This window comes from Hypanus sabinus, chromosome 16 (genome assembly GCF_030144855.1).
Source record: "Hypanus sabinus isolate sHypSab1 chromosome 16, sHypSab1.hap1, whole genome shotgun sequence".
NCBI lineage: Eukaryota > Metazoa > Chordata > Chondrichthyes > Myliobatiformes > Dasyatidae > Hypanus > Hypanus sabinus.
The window spans coordinates 32,136,259-32,151,391 of NC_082721.1; the positions used below are offsets into that span (position 1 = coordinate 32,136,259).

At 40.4% G+C, this 15,133-nt stretch overlaps 1 protein-coding gene across 1 annotated transcript in view; it reads left to right on the forward strand.

Annotated features, from left to right (window-relative positions):
- Positions 1–15,133, forward strand: part of fbn2b (fibrillin 2b) — a 274,386-nt gene that overhangs the window by 217,693 nt on the left and 41,560 nt on the right. Inside the window, exons 32-40 of the mRNA XM_059991505.1 lie at positions 1,958–2,080; positions 2,674–2,796; positions 6,331–6,456; positions 6,846–6,968; positions 8,819–8,941; positions 10,062–10,223; positions 11,851–11,919; positions 12,006–12,131; positions 13,848–13,973. Of these exons, the coding sequence (XP_059847488.1) occupies positions 1,958–2,080; positions 2,674–2,796; positions 6,331–6,456; positions 6,846–6,968; positions 8,819–8,941; positions 10,062–10,223; positions 11,851–11,919; positions 12,006–12,131; positions 13,848–13,973 (1,101 nt within the window). The remainder of the gene's footprint in view (positions 1–1,957; positions 2,081–2,673; positions 2,797–6,330; positions 6,457–6,845; positions 6,969–8,818; positions 8,942–10,061; positions 10,224–11,850; positions 11,920–12,005; positions 12,132–13,847; positions 13,974–15,133) is intronic.

The following is a 15,133-nucleotide window of genomic DNA, read 5'->3' on the forward strand; positions in this document are numbered from 1 at the left end:
GGAGTTGAAGAGAGTGTGGAGAGAATAATAGAATTTGTGTCGGCTTAGTGTAAATTGTGTGCTTGATGGTTGGCTGCAGGGGCTGTCTTCATCCTCTATGACTCAGTGGTTTCAAAAATAATAAAAGGATGGAGTGTATTGCTGAAGTTGTATAAGGCACTGGTACAGGCCTCGCTTAGAGTACTGTGAGCAGTTTTGAACCCCTTTTTAAGAAAGAATGTGCTGACATTGAGAGGGTTCAGAGGAGGTTCACGAGAATGATTCTGGGATTGAAAGGCTTATCGTATGAACAGCGATTGAAGGCTCTGGGACTGCACTTGCTGGAATTTAGAAGAATGAGGGAAAGATCTCATTGAAACTTATCAAAGGCCTAGATGGAGTGGATGTGAAGAGGATATTTCCTTTGCTTGGGGAGTCTAGGACCAGGGGCCACAGCCTCAAAGTAGAGGGATGACCATTTGGAATAGAGATTAGGAAGAATTTCTTTAGCCAAAGGGTGGTGAATCTGTGTTGCCACAAGGCAGCTGTGGAGACCAAGTCACTGGGTGCGTTTAAAGTGGAGGTTGATATATTCTTGATTAGTCAGGGTGTGAAAAGTTAGAGAGAAGACAGGCAAATGAGGTTGAGAGGGAAATAGATCAGCCATGATGAAATGGCAGAACAGACTCAATGGGCCAATTGGCCTAATTTTCCTGTTTTATGGCTCTATTATCAAAATACTACTACTACTACCACCTCTGGTTGCTAATTTCAATAACAGGTTTATCAAGTTTAAATTGTTAAGTTGGTAATTAGAAAAATATCCATATTTTGGATGTATTAGGAGCATGGTGCTTTGGCACCAGGATTATTTAAGGCTGAGACTATCCCTTGTTTAATTGAAATCAAGGGAGCTGCAGAACCGGAGGGATAAAGTTGAACTATGGTATTAGAAAGATTGAATTGCTGTGGTTAAGGGCTTAGGAAGCCAAGAAAAGTCTAATTGTTCTAAACTATTAATACACCTGAACTCCTCTATGGACTACTGTCTGGGTTCTTTTAGGTTGTTATAGCCGGGGATGATCAGCTTCCACTACTTATTAAATGCTTATCAAATAGCCTCTGACAACTAAGTGCAGCTCCTGGCCTTCACATGTGGCTTAGCTACTAAGCCTATTGGAACCATTTCTACTAAAAGAAGAAGGGACAAAGGCAGGTTACTGGTGCCTTAAAACCAGTTGCTTTGGGCAGATCAGGCTTATCAGCTGCGGATGGCAGCTCATCTTGGAGAAGAAACTCTGATCTCAAACCTGCACTACCTTGCACTATACCCAATCATGGCTTTTGCGTAAACCCTGAAGGAAAATTCAGAGCTATGGCAGTTCTATGTTGAGTTCAACGCTGACTGGCAACTCCTGAGATGCCACTAGTTGCAATCTGAATTGGTCTCTGCTGTTCCTTTGGATTCATCAGCTGCATGGAGAGCAGGAGCTGCTAGATGTGCGACGGCTTGCTCTCCATATTGTGCTGTCCTGGCTTACATATCACACAGACAGCAGGGGCACAACAACCATCGTCAACCCCAACCAACGGAGGACTTCATGACTATGGACTGTCTTCAGATCTCCTACATTAGCCAGCCAATATAGCCAATATACTAACTTGCAGTATATTGAGAACTTGTGATAACATTAATGGCTCAGTGAAGTTATGGAATGGTAAGATGAAGCCATCACTTAAAACGGAAGAGACAATGAATTAGGATATCACCCAGATATTGTCTTAATACCACCAATCCAGAACTCCTTCCAACATTCTAATGAATTTTTAGAATACTATATATTTCATCAAATTAAATGTCACAAAGTATGGTTCCTTGGTCCTAACTTTAACCTAAATTTGCTATGTTGCGAAATTTTGTAGCTGTGTTATTTCAGAAGCTCTTGAGCAACTCATGATCCTTCTTAATTTTTCGTAGATATTGACGAATGTGAAATTGGAGCTCACAACTGCGACATGCACGCCTCCTGTGTGAACGTTCCAGGGAGCTTCAAGTGCAAATGTCGTGATGGATGGATCGGAGATGGTCTTGAGTGCATCGGTGAGTATGTTAGTGATTGGCATTTTGTTTCTGTTCAGTTATATTTCGCAAATCCAGTTTATATGCAATTCTAAAGAGAAAACTTAAATAGCATTTGGGCATTCAAGTCTTCACAATTTGCTTATTTAAGGTGATGAGATAATAAAGCCATCACAACTTTTCTGTCCACTCACCTACCTCCCACCAACTCATGATGAGTTTTTCATGCTTACTCTTGGAAACTTACACTTAATAACCCAGGTTTTTCACACCATGTATTCCTCCCCGCTACCAGATGCAGTCTGGCATCCTGCAGTTAAAATCCATCTCTGTGCCAAGTTAACAAGCTGGGCAATTTGCCCCTGAGCCAGAGAGGTGTCCTGTCAATATATTTCACAGCGAGGTATAAATAGTAACAATATAACCTGGAAAATGCTGAGTTGCCGTACCTTAGTGTTGTTGGGTTATCGAAAGACATGACAGAAACTTGGGCACTGTTTAAGACTGTGCTGCAGTCAAGCACTGAAGGTCAAGGAGATTCTAACCCTGCCTAACACAGTGAAGTATTTACTGTGAATCTTGACTGCTGGTGACCTTTGATTGTTGTGTTGCAGATTTGGATGAGTGTGCGACCGAAGAGCACCAATGCAACCCCAGCGCCAACTGCATGAACACACCAGGCTCATACCGCTGTGCCTGCAAAGATGGCTTCAGTGGGGATGGCTTCAGCTGCTCAGGTAATGAGATCCTGATGAGAGAATATGAGAGAGATAAAAGTCAGGCACATATTTATAGCTAGGATGCCTAGGGCTTTCACACAGTACTGTGTTTGTCAATGTAGAGCGGAGAGCAAATTTGTAAGTCCAGCAGGAGCAAAGAATGTTGGAAATGGCAAGAGTGGAGTGCCATGGGGGTGGTGTGGGACAGGTGGCAAAGAAAGGGTGCCAGAGGTGGAGGGTGGTGCAGATGCAGACACACCCAGTGCTGAGACACCAGGCAAGGTCGCTTGATTCCAAACATCTGGTTTATTGATCATTACAGAATGTCTCTCTGGTACTTCCTGCTCACTTCCCTCTCACTTCCCCTTTTCCCAACCTCTCCCAGCCCTCGTCCCACTCTTCAGTTCACAATAGAGACCCATATCAGAATCAGGTTTATCATCACTCACATACGTCATTAAATTTGTTTTTTGTTGTTGTGGCAGCAGTACAGTGCAATTACTGTGCAAACGTCTTATGCACCCTAGCTAAATGCATGCTTGTAAGTCTTTTGCACAGTACTGTAGATAGAAAGAGAGGGGGGAAAGAGAGATCATTGGGCTGTTGCATCATCATCTGAGAATATGACTGGTTCTAGACTGGTGAGATGAGTCTCTGCTTTCTTGAGAGCCTTGTGACCCCTAATCTCACAGCAGTATACTGTGCTGTCTCCAGAATCAACAGATTCTTATGATGCCCACCTCCCAACATTACATTCAATATCCTCATTCATGGCGGCGAGATGTGCTGCAAGATTTTTCTATTCTATAGCAAGATGAATTTTTTTCATTTTAACTTAAAACGTGGATTGAAACACATTGATGTTCCATGCTGGGATATAATTGTTGAGAAATAGAAACATAGAAAACCGACAGCTCAATGCAGGCCCTTACCTTACCTTAGAAATTACCTAGGCTTACCCATAGCCCTCTATTTTTCTAAGCTCCATTTATCTATCCAGGAGTCTCTTAAAAACCCTATCATTTCCACCTCCACCACCGCCGCCAGGAGTCCATTCCACACACTCTCCACTCTCTCTGTGGGGGGAAAAAAACCTACTCCTGACATCTCCTCTGTCCCTACTTCCAAGCACCATAAGACTATGCCCTCTCGTGCTAGCCATTTCAGCCCCAGGGAAAAACCTCTGACTATCCACAAGATCAATGCCTCTCATCATCTTGTACACCTCTATCAGATCACCTCTCATCCTCCGTTGCTCCAAGGAGAAAAGGCTGAGTTCACTCAACCTATTCTCATAAGACATGCTCCCCAATCCAGGCAACATCCTTGTAAATCTCCTCTGTACCCTTTCTATGTCCTTCCTGTAGTGAGGAGACCAGAATTGAGCACAGTATTCCAAGTGGGATCTGACCAGGGTCCTACGTAGCTGCAACATTACCTCTCGGCTCTTAAACTCAATCCCACGAAATGCTCAGATACTGCTGGCCTTCTTTACAGATGTGCAATCAGTGATTTGGAAAGGAGTATATCTCAATGTTTCTTAACGGTTACATCCCAGCTTGTAGTTTACCTAAGGGGCAGAGTTTTACTGTAAACATCAGATGTATCCAAAGACTTTTATCCAACAAAATCAGTCTGAAAAACTGAGTCACTTTGACAAAGAGCAGTTAAATACCACATTACATTCAGAGAGAGCTGCATGTAGACACAAATCTCATACAATTTAAGTTATTCCTGATTAGGCTGTACCATTGTTTCAACAGATAATATTCTCATTTAATGTTTCTCACAGCCATAAATCCCAAAAGGAATGAGTCATTCAGGAAAATACAATGAGGAAACCTTTATTTACAGGAAGCAATTAAACATCTTTTACTCAGGTTTCTGTACCATTCTTCATATACAGCTAATCAGTCCAGTCAAAATGAAATAATTTATATCCTCAGACATAGTTTTCTGTTTCCTCCAATACTGAGCACTACAGCAGCAACACACAGAGAATTTGTATACTTAAATATACTACAGTAAAAATGAGGTTGATTTCTCAACAGTAGGACCTAAATGGTTGGATTTTATGACACTGTCATGCACAGGAAGGATAAATGGGAAGATTTTCCAACACTGGAATACACTAGATAAATAGCCAAGTTTCCCTCACAGCTGGGGATAAAGGTAGTGGGGTCATCCACCACTTGAAATAGGGAAAATCCCCATTTCCGGGATCCCTGCCATATAAGTGGATCAGATTTTCAAACATAAATAAATGTTTCCCCAATACAGGCGTGCCATATAATTGGGAAGGACCTTCAACCCTTGGAACTAATTGTAGTTGTTTCCCCAATAAACCACGTGAAATTGAACAATTTCTTCTAAATTTGCATATAAATGGTGAAGATTTCCCCATCACTGGAACCCCCGAAGTACTAAATGGATGAACTTCTGTTTGAATAGGTTGTAAACATGAAAGAAGGCATCAAAAATCTAGCACGATAGATTCTGGGAAGCTATCAGTGAAGATTTCCTCTCCACATGGTAGTCAGGGGATTGTTTTTAAAAGTTGAAATAAGACATGTGCCAATTAAAGAAAGACAGGTTATAGGATCACTCACGAGGAAATCTGCAGATGCTGGAAATTCAAACAACAACAACACACACAAAATGCTGGTGGAACACAGCAGGCCAGGCAGCATCTATAGGGAGAATGCCTGGCCTGCTGTGTTCCACCAGCATTTTGTGTATGTTATAGGATCACTTATTTTTTGGGAGAAAGAATTCAAGCAGGCTTCCGAAGTCTTCCTCATTTACATGCAAGGATTACAATTTACATCTGTGTGGCATAAAATCAATTGATGGGATGAGTTTTGATTCCAGCCATGTGACAGCTTGACAGTGTGCCAGGTCCTGTCAGTCCCTAAGTGTTTTTTTAGGTAAAATTATTATTGGTATTAAAGGTATAAGGTCATAGACTATTGGCAATGATTTTTAAAGCTGGTGGTGTGGCAGCAGTCAGTGTCATACTTTTATTTGAAGCTTCCAATAGTTAAAACGTGTAGAATTTTAAATTAAATTTATTCATTCAAAGATTCTTCTGATGCCATGTTCAAGCTGATCAATGCTTCTTCCAGGCCACCAAAGGAAATACTTCTTATTAGTACCACCATGCTAGGAGGCATGAGCAAGTGAGTGTATCAGATTACTATCAGAAAGCAGGGCAGGTGAGACTTCAATGTAATTTCTGGATATTATCCCAGATATGCAAGGGTTCCTCTATGCACAAAAAAATTCAAAAGAACTTCAGATGCTGGAAATCTCACCACTTTTTCCCAGTTCTGACTAAATGTAACAAACCTAAACTGTTGGCTGTTTCTCTCTCTCTCTCTAGGTGCTGCCTGATCTGCTGCATACTGTTCAGAATATTGTTTTTAATTTCCCTAAACACGATGTAGCCTATATATGCAAAGAATCCTTGTATCGGGGCATTATCTACACAAATCTCCAAGAGTATGTTTTGGACCAGTAAATGGTACACACTATTACTATGTTTCTATGTAGATGTTGACGAGTGTGCAGAAAACGTGAATCTATGCGAGAACGGCCAATGTCTGAATGCTCCTGGGGGATACCGCTGTGAATGTGAAATGGGATTCACGCCAACAGAAGACAGCAAGGCTTGTCAAGGTAAGGCTGGAAGAAAGGATTCACCTTGAGGTACCAAGACAGGCACGTCCCATTGAGTGTTCTGTCACATTGTTTAAAGAATAGCTGCAGTCTGACAGGCATAGATGCATAAATATAGAGAAGCACATCCTGCCGATATCCAGGATCTTCCACCTCACCTTCACTCCCTCCACTCCCTCCCCGAGTGTAGGCTTCCTTTTGTCCATTCTCTGATTGGAGGAGTTAAATCAAATGGATAGCAATATCATATCCGAGCAATCTACTTGAAGATCCATAGAATTAGTGATAGTATTAATCCTTTAATCTCTGATACAAGAGCACAGAAATGACTGCGAGTCTATCAGAATTTTACCTTTCACATTTCCATTAATTTTACCATGTGTTTACAGATATTGATGAATGCACCTTTCAGAACATTTGTGTTTTCGGCACTTGCCAGAACCTACCTGGAATGTTCCGTTGTGTTTGTGATGATGGCTACGAGCTGGACAGAAGTGGTGGCAATTGCACAGGTGAGTTCATATCTACAATGGAGACATGTGGCATTCAACCTTGTTATTAGTTTATTGGTTATTACTGTTGGTTTATTAGAATCAGAATCAGGTTTATTACTGACATGTGACACAGCCTGGTGTGGATACACCACTGCCTTTGTACAGAAAAGCTCACTAAAAGTAGTGGATACGGCCTAGTCCATCACAGGTAAACCTCTCCCCACCACTGAGCACACCCACATGGAGCACTATCGCAGGAAAGCAACATCCATCATCAAGGATCCTCCATCATCCAGGCCATGCTCTCTTTTCACTGCTGCCATTAGAAAGAAGGTACAGGGGCCTTAGAACCCACACCACCAGGTTCAGGAACAGTTATTACCCTACAACCATTGGGTTATTGAATCAAAGCAGATAACTTCACTTGCCCCATCACTGAACTGTTCCCATAACCCATGGACACTCTTTCAAGGATTCTTCATCTCATGTTTTCAATATTTATTGCTTATTACTTATTATAATTTTATTTTTTTCTCTTTCCTTTTATGTTTGCACAGTTAATTGTGTTTTTTTGCACCTTGGTTGTTGTCCATCCTGTTGGGTGCCAGTTTTTAATGATTTTATTGTGTTTCTTTTATTTCCTGTGAATGCCCGCAAGAAAATGAATCTCAGGGTTGTATATGGTGACATATATGTACTTTGATAATAAATTTACTTTGAACTTTAAAATATTTTGTTTTGCAGCAGCAGTACAGTGCAATACATAAAAAGGGAAGTTAGAATACAAAATATAAAATAATAAATAAGTAGTGCAAAAAGAGATCAAAGATTAAGGTGGTGTTCATGGTGCATTCAGAAACCTAATGGCAGGGGGAATGAAGCTGTTCCTAAAACATTAAATGTGTCAGGCGATGAGAAAAAGACATGTCCTGGATGGTGAGGGTCCTTAATGATGGATGCTACCTTCTTGAGGCATTGCCTATTGAGGATGTCCTTGGTGGTGCGGAGGCTAGTGCCCATGATGGAGTTGGCTGACCTTACAACCCTCTGCAGCATTTTCCGATCCTGTGCATTTGTCCTTCCACACCAAATGGTGATTCTACACCTGTAGAATTTGCTAGAGTCTTTGGTGACATAGTACATTTCAAACTCCTAATGACATATAGCCACTGGCATGCCTTCTTTGCAATTGCCTCAATATGTTGGGCCTAGGATAGATCTCTAAGGATGTTGACATTCTGGAACTTGAAGCTTAGGAGCAGGAATTTACTATTGTCATGTATACCAAGACACTCTGGAAAAACTATTGTTTGCATGCCTTCCAGGCAAATCATGGTGTGCATAAGCACATTAAGGTAGTAAAAAAGAATGTAGAAAAGCGCTGCAGCTGCAGAAGAAGTTCAGTGCAGGTAAACAAATAAAATGCAACAGGGGCCTTCAATTAACCAGTGAGCAATTGTAAGACAAACTGTAGTTCTGGCAAAGTTTAATTACTGGAACTAAGCAATAATCTCTTTCAGCAAATGTAGAAAAATGCAGCATGCTGGTCCTATCCTATACATTTTAAACGAAAACTGGTGAATTGTTCTGTCTCATGAGCTTTCTTGTAAACTTGTGTGTTCTCATATTTTCTTAATGAAGTTACCCAATTGTATGTTGTCTGAACTTTGTAGTGAATAATAAAAAAAGTCAAATAATCTGTCAGGTCAGTACTATGATCCAGAGATTAAGTAATCATACAAGGGACTGTGCATTAAAAGGTTGGGTTGTGTTTTAGAGCATAGATGGATTTAAAAAATCAATGTTTATTGATAATTTAATGAGCTGGATAAATCATTGATTGATGCTTGTTTGGATTACATTGACAGATATCAATGAGTGTGCCGATCCAGTCAACTGTATCAATGGCCTTTGCGTGAACACCCCCGGCGGCTACCTGTGTAACTGCCCCACAGATTTCGAGCTGAACCCCACAGGGGTTGGTTGTGTGGGTAAGTAGCCCTTTAGCTTTTGGGTTACTTAACATTCGAAGGTTCCATGAAAACAAAGGCACGAATTATAGAATCTGGAAAGGACCCAAGGAAATCAGCAGCTCACTGTTCAGGAGGGTCCTTAGGGATACCCAACCAGTATATTCATAGTTTCCTTAGGAACAGCATGTTAATGGTCTGCAACGCGGTAGTCCCTAGATTGAATCACACTTGATTTTTCAGACTGTGCACCTTAGGAACTTTCTCCACATATTATTCCTGCTTGATGAGAGGGGGTATTAAACCTTATAACCTATCTCAAAAATAAAAAGGTACCAGACACAATTCAGAACTCACCCCCTACTTTCTGGGGTGCACAATATTTCATCTTCACCAAGTACAATATTGAACCATGAAGTCAACCCTACTCATTTTAGTGCTGTTCCTCTGACCGTCTCTGTCCAGCTATAATCTTCTGAGGGAAAACAGCCAAGCGACGCTTTGTGAATAAATATCCTACTATTCACTCATCCCTGCTTCTCTATGGTTCATTTCTGACCTCCTCACATCCATTGGTAATTGTCCCATCTGTGAGTGCAGTCTTGCCTTAGTAACAACCAGCCTTATCGTTCTACAATACTTTAAATGAAGCACTTTATGCCTGAGCCGCTTTTCTTGCACACATGTCAGGTTCTTCTCCCCAGCCAAAGTTTGAGATCACACAGTGGTGTTTGAGGATTTCTATTCCCCAGTGCTCCCCTTTATAAGAGGGTGTTTCAAATAAACAAAAATCCTTCACTGCATTGAAATGGTAATTTGGGAACAGGTGGCTCGGTTTCTTTTATGAGGTTGATAACCCTGGAGAAGGAAACAGTTTACATTTCAGTTCAAAGATCCCTCATCAGAAGCGAGCAGTTAGAAGGCTAGAATGTGAAGGGTTCCTTCATTTATTACTTAGAACAGTGAGAACCACACTGACAACAGTGTGAAACACTGCAGATGCTGTCTTGCAAGAAATATTGGGTGAATCTCATTCTTTTTGGGTATGTCTGCATTCTGAACAATCAGTGATTCATAGGTTTCTTCCGTATATATAATGGCCATAGGCCATATTTACTGCCTGTGTTTTTCTTTATTCCAGACACGCGAGTTGGTAATTGCTTCCTGGAGACATTGGCAAGGGGAGACGGTGGCATTTCATGCAGTGCAGAGATTGGTGTTGGCGTCACTCGGGCCTCGTGTTGCTGTTCCTTGGGAAGAGCTTGGGGAAACCCCTGCGAATTCTGCCCTCCTGTCAACTCAAGTAAGTGCAGCTAGTGCCTTTCAGGTACTTCATCCTAGTGAGTCCAACTCAGAGACGTTAGATAGTTGATATCACATGACTCCTGCTAGATGTGGGGATAAAAGGATCCCTGTCTGGTTGGGTGCCAGTGACTAATGGTGTTCCGCAGGGGTCTTTGTTTGGACTGCTTCTTTTTGTGCTCTATATCAATGATTTAGATGATGGAGTAGATGGGTTTGTTGCCAAGTCTGCAAATGCTACGGAGATTGATGGAGGGGCAGGTAGTGCTGAGGAAGCAGGTGGGCTGCTCTTGTGTCTTATGGTCTTGTGTTTCATGGAAGAACAGTAGGATGTAATCACTGCCACGTGCTGCACAAACTAACTACCTTTGAGTGTTCCAGTCAGCCATGGTTATTGCAGAAATTTTTAGAGTGAAATCAAGCAGCAACAACCTCCCATCTGGTCAGATAATGTTTGACTCTTGCTGAGTTAGTGATTGCTATAAGATGGAGCAAAACCAACCTCAATATCCCAGAGGCTTAGTTGAATATATACTGCGCAGTACTTCACCAGCCAGTAACCAGCATGACGCTTCATCTGGTGAGCAGAATCATCCTCTTGAACCTCAGTTCTCTTAGAGTGAATTGCTGATACAAGCAGTACAAAGCATTGGTGTAATGGCTGAACCCATTTTATTGCTATTCAAATGAAACTATAATCACTATTTCAAAACTGAGTGAGGATCAAAGGAACAATACAATTGAATTATCAAAGATTAACAGGGGAATGAACATGAAAGCTGAAAGAAATATACTGTAGAAAGTTAGATATGTGATAGACATACAAATTGCAACCATTCCGGGTCCAATCAAAGGTATACTTGTTCATTCTGTATGTCTGTTTTATGATCACAAGTAACAGCTGGATACTCAGAACATCGACTACTGCAGGATTATCCCATTAGCGAGTTGCTCCATAGTGATGGAGCTGGACTTCTTTGTGTACCGTTGTTATGTTGTCACCTAGTTGCATGCCGCTGTGCCGAGAAGGTACGCAGTCCAACAACTGGTGCAAGTGATTACCTTGAACATTTTTATCGGGATCGCACGACCCTGTTGGACATTGGGGGAATGTAAAACACTACAAGTCCAGTTCAGTGGTGAGACCGAAGATGGGGGAACTGCGTTGTGGTGAGGCCTAGGCCAAGTCTGTGGGGTTGCCTGTTGCAGCCACCCAGGAGAGGAGATGCCAAGCCAGTGCAGGAGAGCTTCTGGGGGGCGCACTGGAATCCCCAGTGGCTGGGGGCTAACCCCGCTGGTGTTTGTTCAGTGGAAGAACAAGCTGGACCAGGATAACCTACAATAAATCTATAGTCATGTCGTTCAGGGGCTTGGGTTACATTTTTTTTCTTTGTGACTGTGTGTTTTCCAGAATCCATAACCATAAGTGCTATTTGTACTACGTGCTACATGCTGTTTGTAATGTGTTTTGCAAGTATGCTTTTTAGTTTGGCTATATTAATGTATGATTGAAACACTTTAGTTTGGCTATGTTCGTGCATGGCTGAATGATAATTAAACATGAATTTAAACTTATTAATGGACATACTTATTTTGGACAAATATTTATCACAAATATTCTATTGCAGCTGAGTACAAGACGCTCTGTCCGGGCGGAGAAGGTTTCAGACCAAACCCCATCACTGTCATCCTAGAGGGTAAATCAGCCATTTTAATTGCAATTCCATTGTTAACAAACTGGCATTATGTAGATTGTGGTATGATTACTGGATTTTCTCTACAGATATTGATGAGTGTCAGGAACTACCAGGCCTGTGCCAAGGTGGAAATTGTGTCAACACATTTGGAAGCTTCCAGTGTGAGTGCCCAGCTGGTTACTACCTGAACGAAGATACCCGTATTTGTGAAGGTGAGAATGGACTGCTACTTCACAATTCGTGAATCAGGAAGAAGGCAGCATTATTATAAAAATCACTCTTTTTTTGTAATGTAACTGCCTATAACATTAATTCATTAGTAGCAGCAATTCTGACTCCTGGGACTGATTGGTCTGTTTTCCTTTTGTTTGTAATATTAAATACACTATTTAACCAAAGCCTAAACTTTATGCACTTTAATTCATTAGAAATAGGAGCAACAATTGACCCATTATGCTTACTCTGCTGTTCATTAAGATCGTGGCTGAACTGGCTGTGGACTCAGCTTCACCTACCTGCCTTATCCCCAAAACTTCAATTCCAGTCCCGTTTCCTACTACTTCTGAGTCCTATTCCTCACACCTTTCTCACACCTACCTTTCTGGACTGATTCTCTCTTCCCATTCCCATCTACTTTATTTTCAAATATCTCTATCTTAGTTTGTTTTTCAGAATAATTTGAAACTCTGGAGTTCTCTTTTTCATAGTACAGTAGAAATTATAGTAGGAATAGTCCATTCGGCCTGTCCAATTGTTCTATATGAGTCACCTAATGTAATAGCATATTAACCTAAAGTTTAACTTTGTTCCCTGTTCACAAAAGCTGCCCAGGTTGCTGAATATTCCCAGATGTTCTTATTCATTAGCCTTTATGTCTGTCAAATTAAAGCCAGGTTTATTTCTCCTTTATGAATGTATATCTTTTTTTTTAAAGTGGTAAAGAAATCATGCTCTGTATGAAGATTTGTTTAATATTTCTTAATATTATTTGCTTACCTTAATTGTATTCATGACCAGTGGAAATAATCTGTCACTCATGATCTTGTCAGAGCTTTCTAATGCTCTTAACCTTCTCAATACTGATGAAAATTAATCCAATAACACAAGTGCACTTTTCCCATTGTTTTTATTATGGACATTGAATCAGGCTATGTGTATAAGCTAACCTTAGGTATTTATATTTATTGTGTTCTTTATGCTCAGTGTGTGTTTTTAATGTTGCATTGGATTGGAGTGACAATTCTCCTTTACACTTGTGTACAGACCGTTGACAATAAGCAATCCTGAATCTTGATTATCTACTATATCCTAATAAAGGCTCCAACGTTCAAAACACCTTGAATTTACATTCTGAGGGCTACAGTTATCATGCCTTTAGCTGTTTATTATATTTTTTAGTTGCTAATTTTTGGAAACTGAGCATAACTGACAAGGCCAGCCTTTATCGCCCATCCCCACCATCTTGTGTATCTGCAGATCAAGGACCCTATCCTCCAGATCTCCATTTAAAATTTTGAGACATTTCAGACATCTTCTTTTGATACTAAAATTTTCTGAAGTATATGTCTTTGCTGCTTCATGAATAAATTGTCAGTTTACCTATTCCCCTACAATCTTTTTCAATAAAAATGTTTGCAATATTCAGCCATCTGTTTTGTTTTATAATAAGCACACTTCAATGATACCTAGAACTTCAACCTCTAATAACTAATCATTTTATATAAGCCATAGCAATCTACTTGTTCAACAAAATTTCTGCCCCTCTATCAACTCATATCCAACTGGGCCACTACTCTTCTGTTATGTTGCATCCTGTCAAATACCCTTTAAAAATCCATATATCCCTCATCCTCCTCAACCCTCTAATCCTCTCTTTGACCTTTTGTCAACAGAACATTATTAATTGTAACTGGGTTATTGTTATTTAGATATTGATGAGTGCACCACCCACATTGGGATCTGTGGGCCTGGAACATGCTACAATACCTTGGGCAACTATACCTGCGTCTGCCCTCCAGAATACATGCAGGTCAATGGAGGAAATAACTGCATGGGTAAGACTATGTTTTCAGAAAAATTCGCAAAGGCAAGCATTGATCAAAACCGGAGTCAGTTTTATTTGCAGGACTAATGGTCCATTAAGAATTTAATTTGAAATAGCGATGCAGTTAAGAATATCATCCTAAAATTTTATAGTAAAATTAATATCTCCATAATTCATGAGAGATCTTTGTAATATTTTCAGAAGCCTCTAAAATGTAACAGATCAATGAAAGCAGCTATAGACTGTAAACATAAGCTGACCATCTCTCTTTACTCTAGAGAAATCAGTCTACTATTTACAATTAGCATCTACTGAAAATCAATAGAAAAAGGACAGCCTGTAATTTTCCACAGGTAACACATACCTGTACTGGACATGGCCTTGTGTTTGATGAACACTTTTACTTGCTGGGTAAAGATAATTTGTGAGTAACGAATACTTTACTGCATAGCCACCACTTGTATATAGCTGAAACTCCCATCTAACTTCCACCTAGATGTTGTTATTATTGTTCTAACTTATTTATAGCGCATAGAGTTCACTTGTATGTAGTACTCACTCCTGTACAGTTCAATTTTATGTAGAGAGTATTTTCATGATAGTTTTCACTCATCCATACTTCTCAATGCATCATAGCATGCCATTGTAGAATCTGATGATAGTATTCATTCATATATCTTCCACTGCTCTATAGAGGCCATGATAACATAGTATTCGTATACATAATCCTTCAGACTAGTATGATGCGATTCATATTTGTTGGGTTGCTCTAAATATTGCTCACACATTTAAACCCTTCACTAAAATCCAGATATTAACAGAAAGCTAGTAGCTGAGCAGTTAGAGCTGCGAACTCAAAACTCTAGTGTCCCGCGTTCAATCTCGACTTTCAGTGCTGTCTTTGTGGAGTTTCTATGCAGTTCCCATGGCCATGGATTTTCTTGCAGGCGCTCTGATTTTTTTTCTACATTCCTAACATGCCAGTAAGCTGATTAACCTCTGTAAATCATCCATAGTGTAGATAAGCAAAAAATGAATGCTCAGCTGTTGATGGACATATGAAAGATATGAGCAATTAGTATGATTTCTCTATGGTAGTCTGTCATTCACCTAGAGTATCAAGTCAAAACAGTACTAACTTTTTTTTAGTTTGCATCCGCTTATAGCATA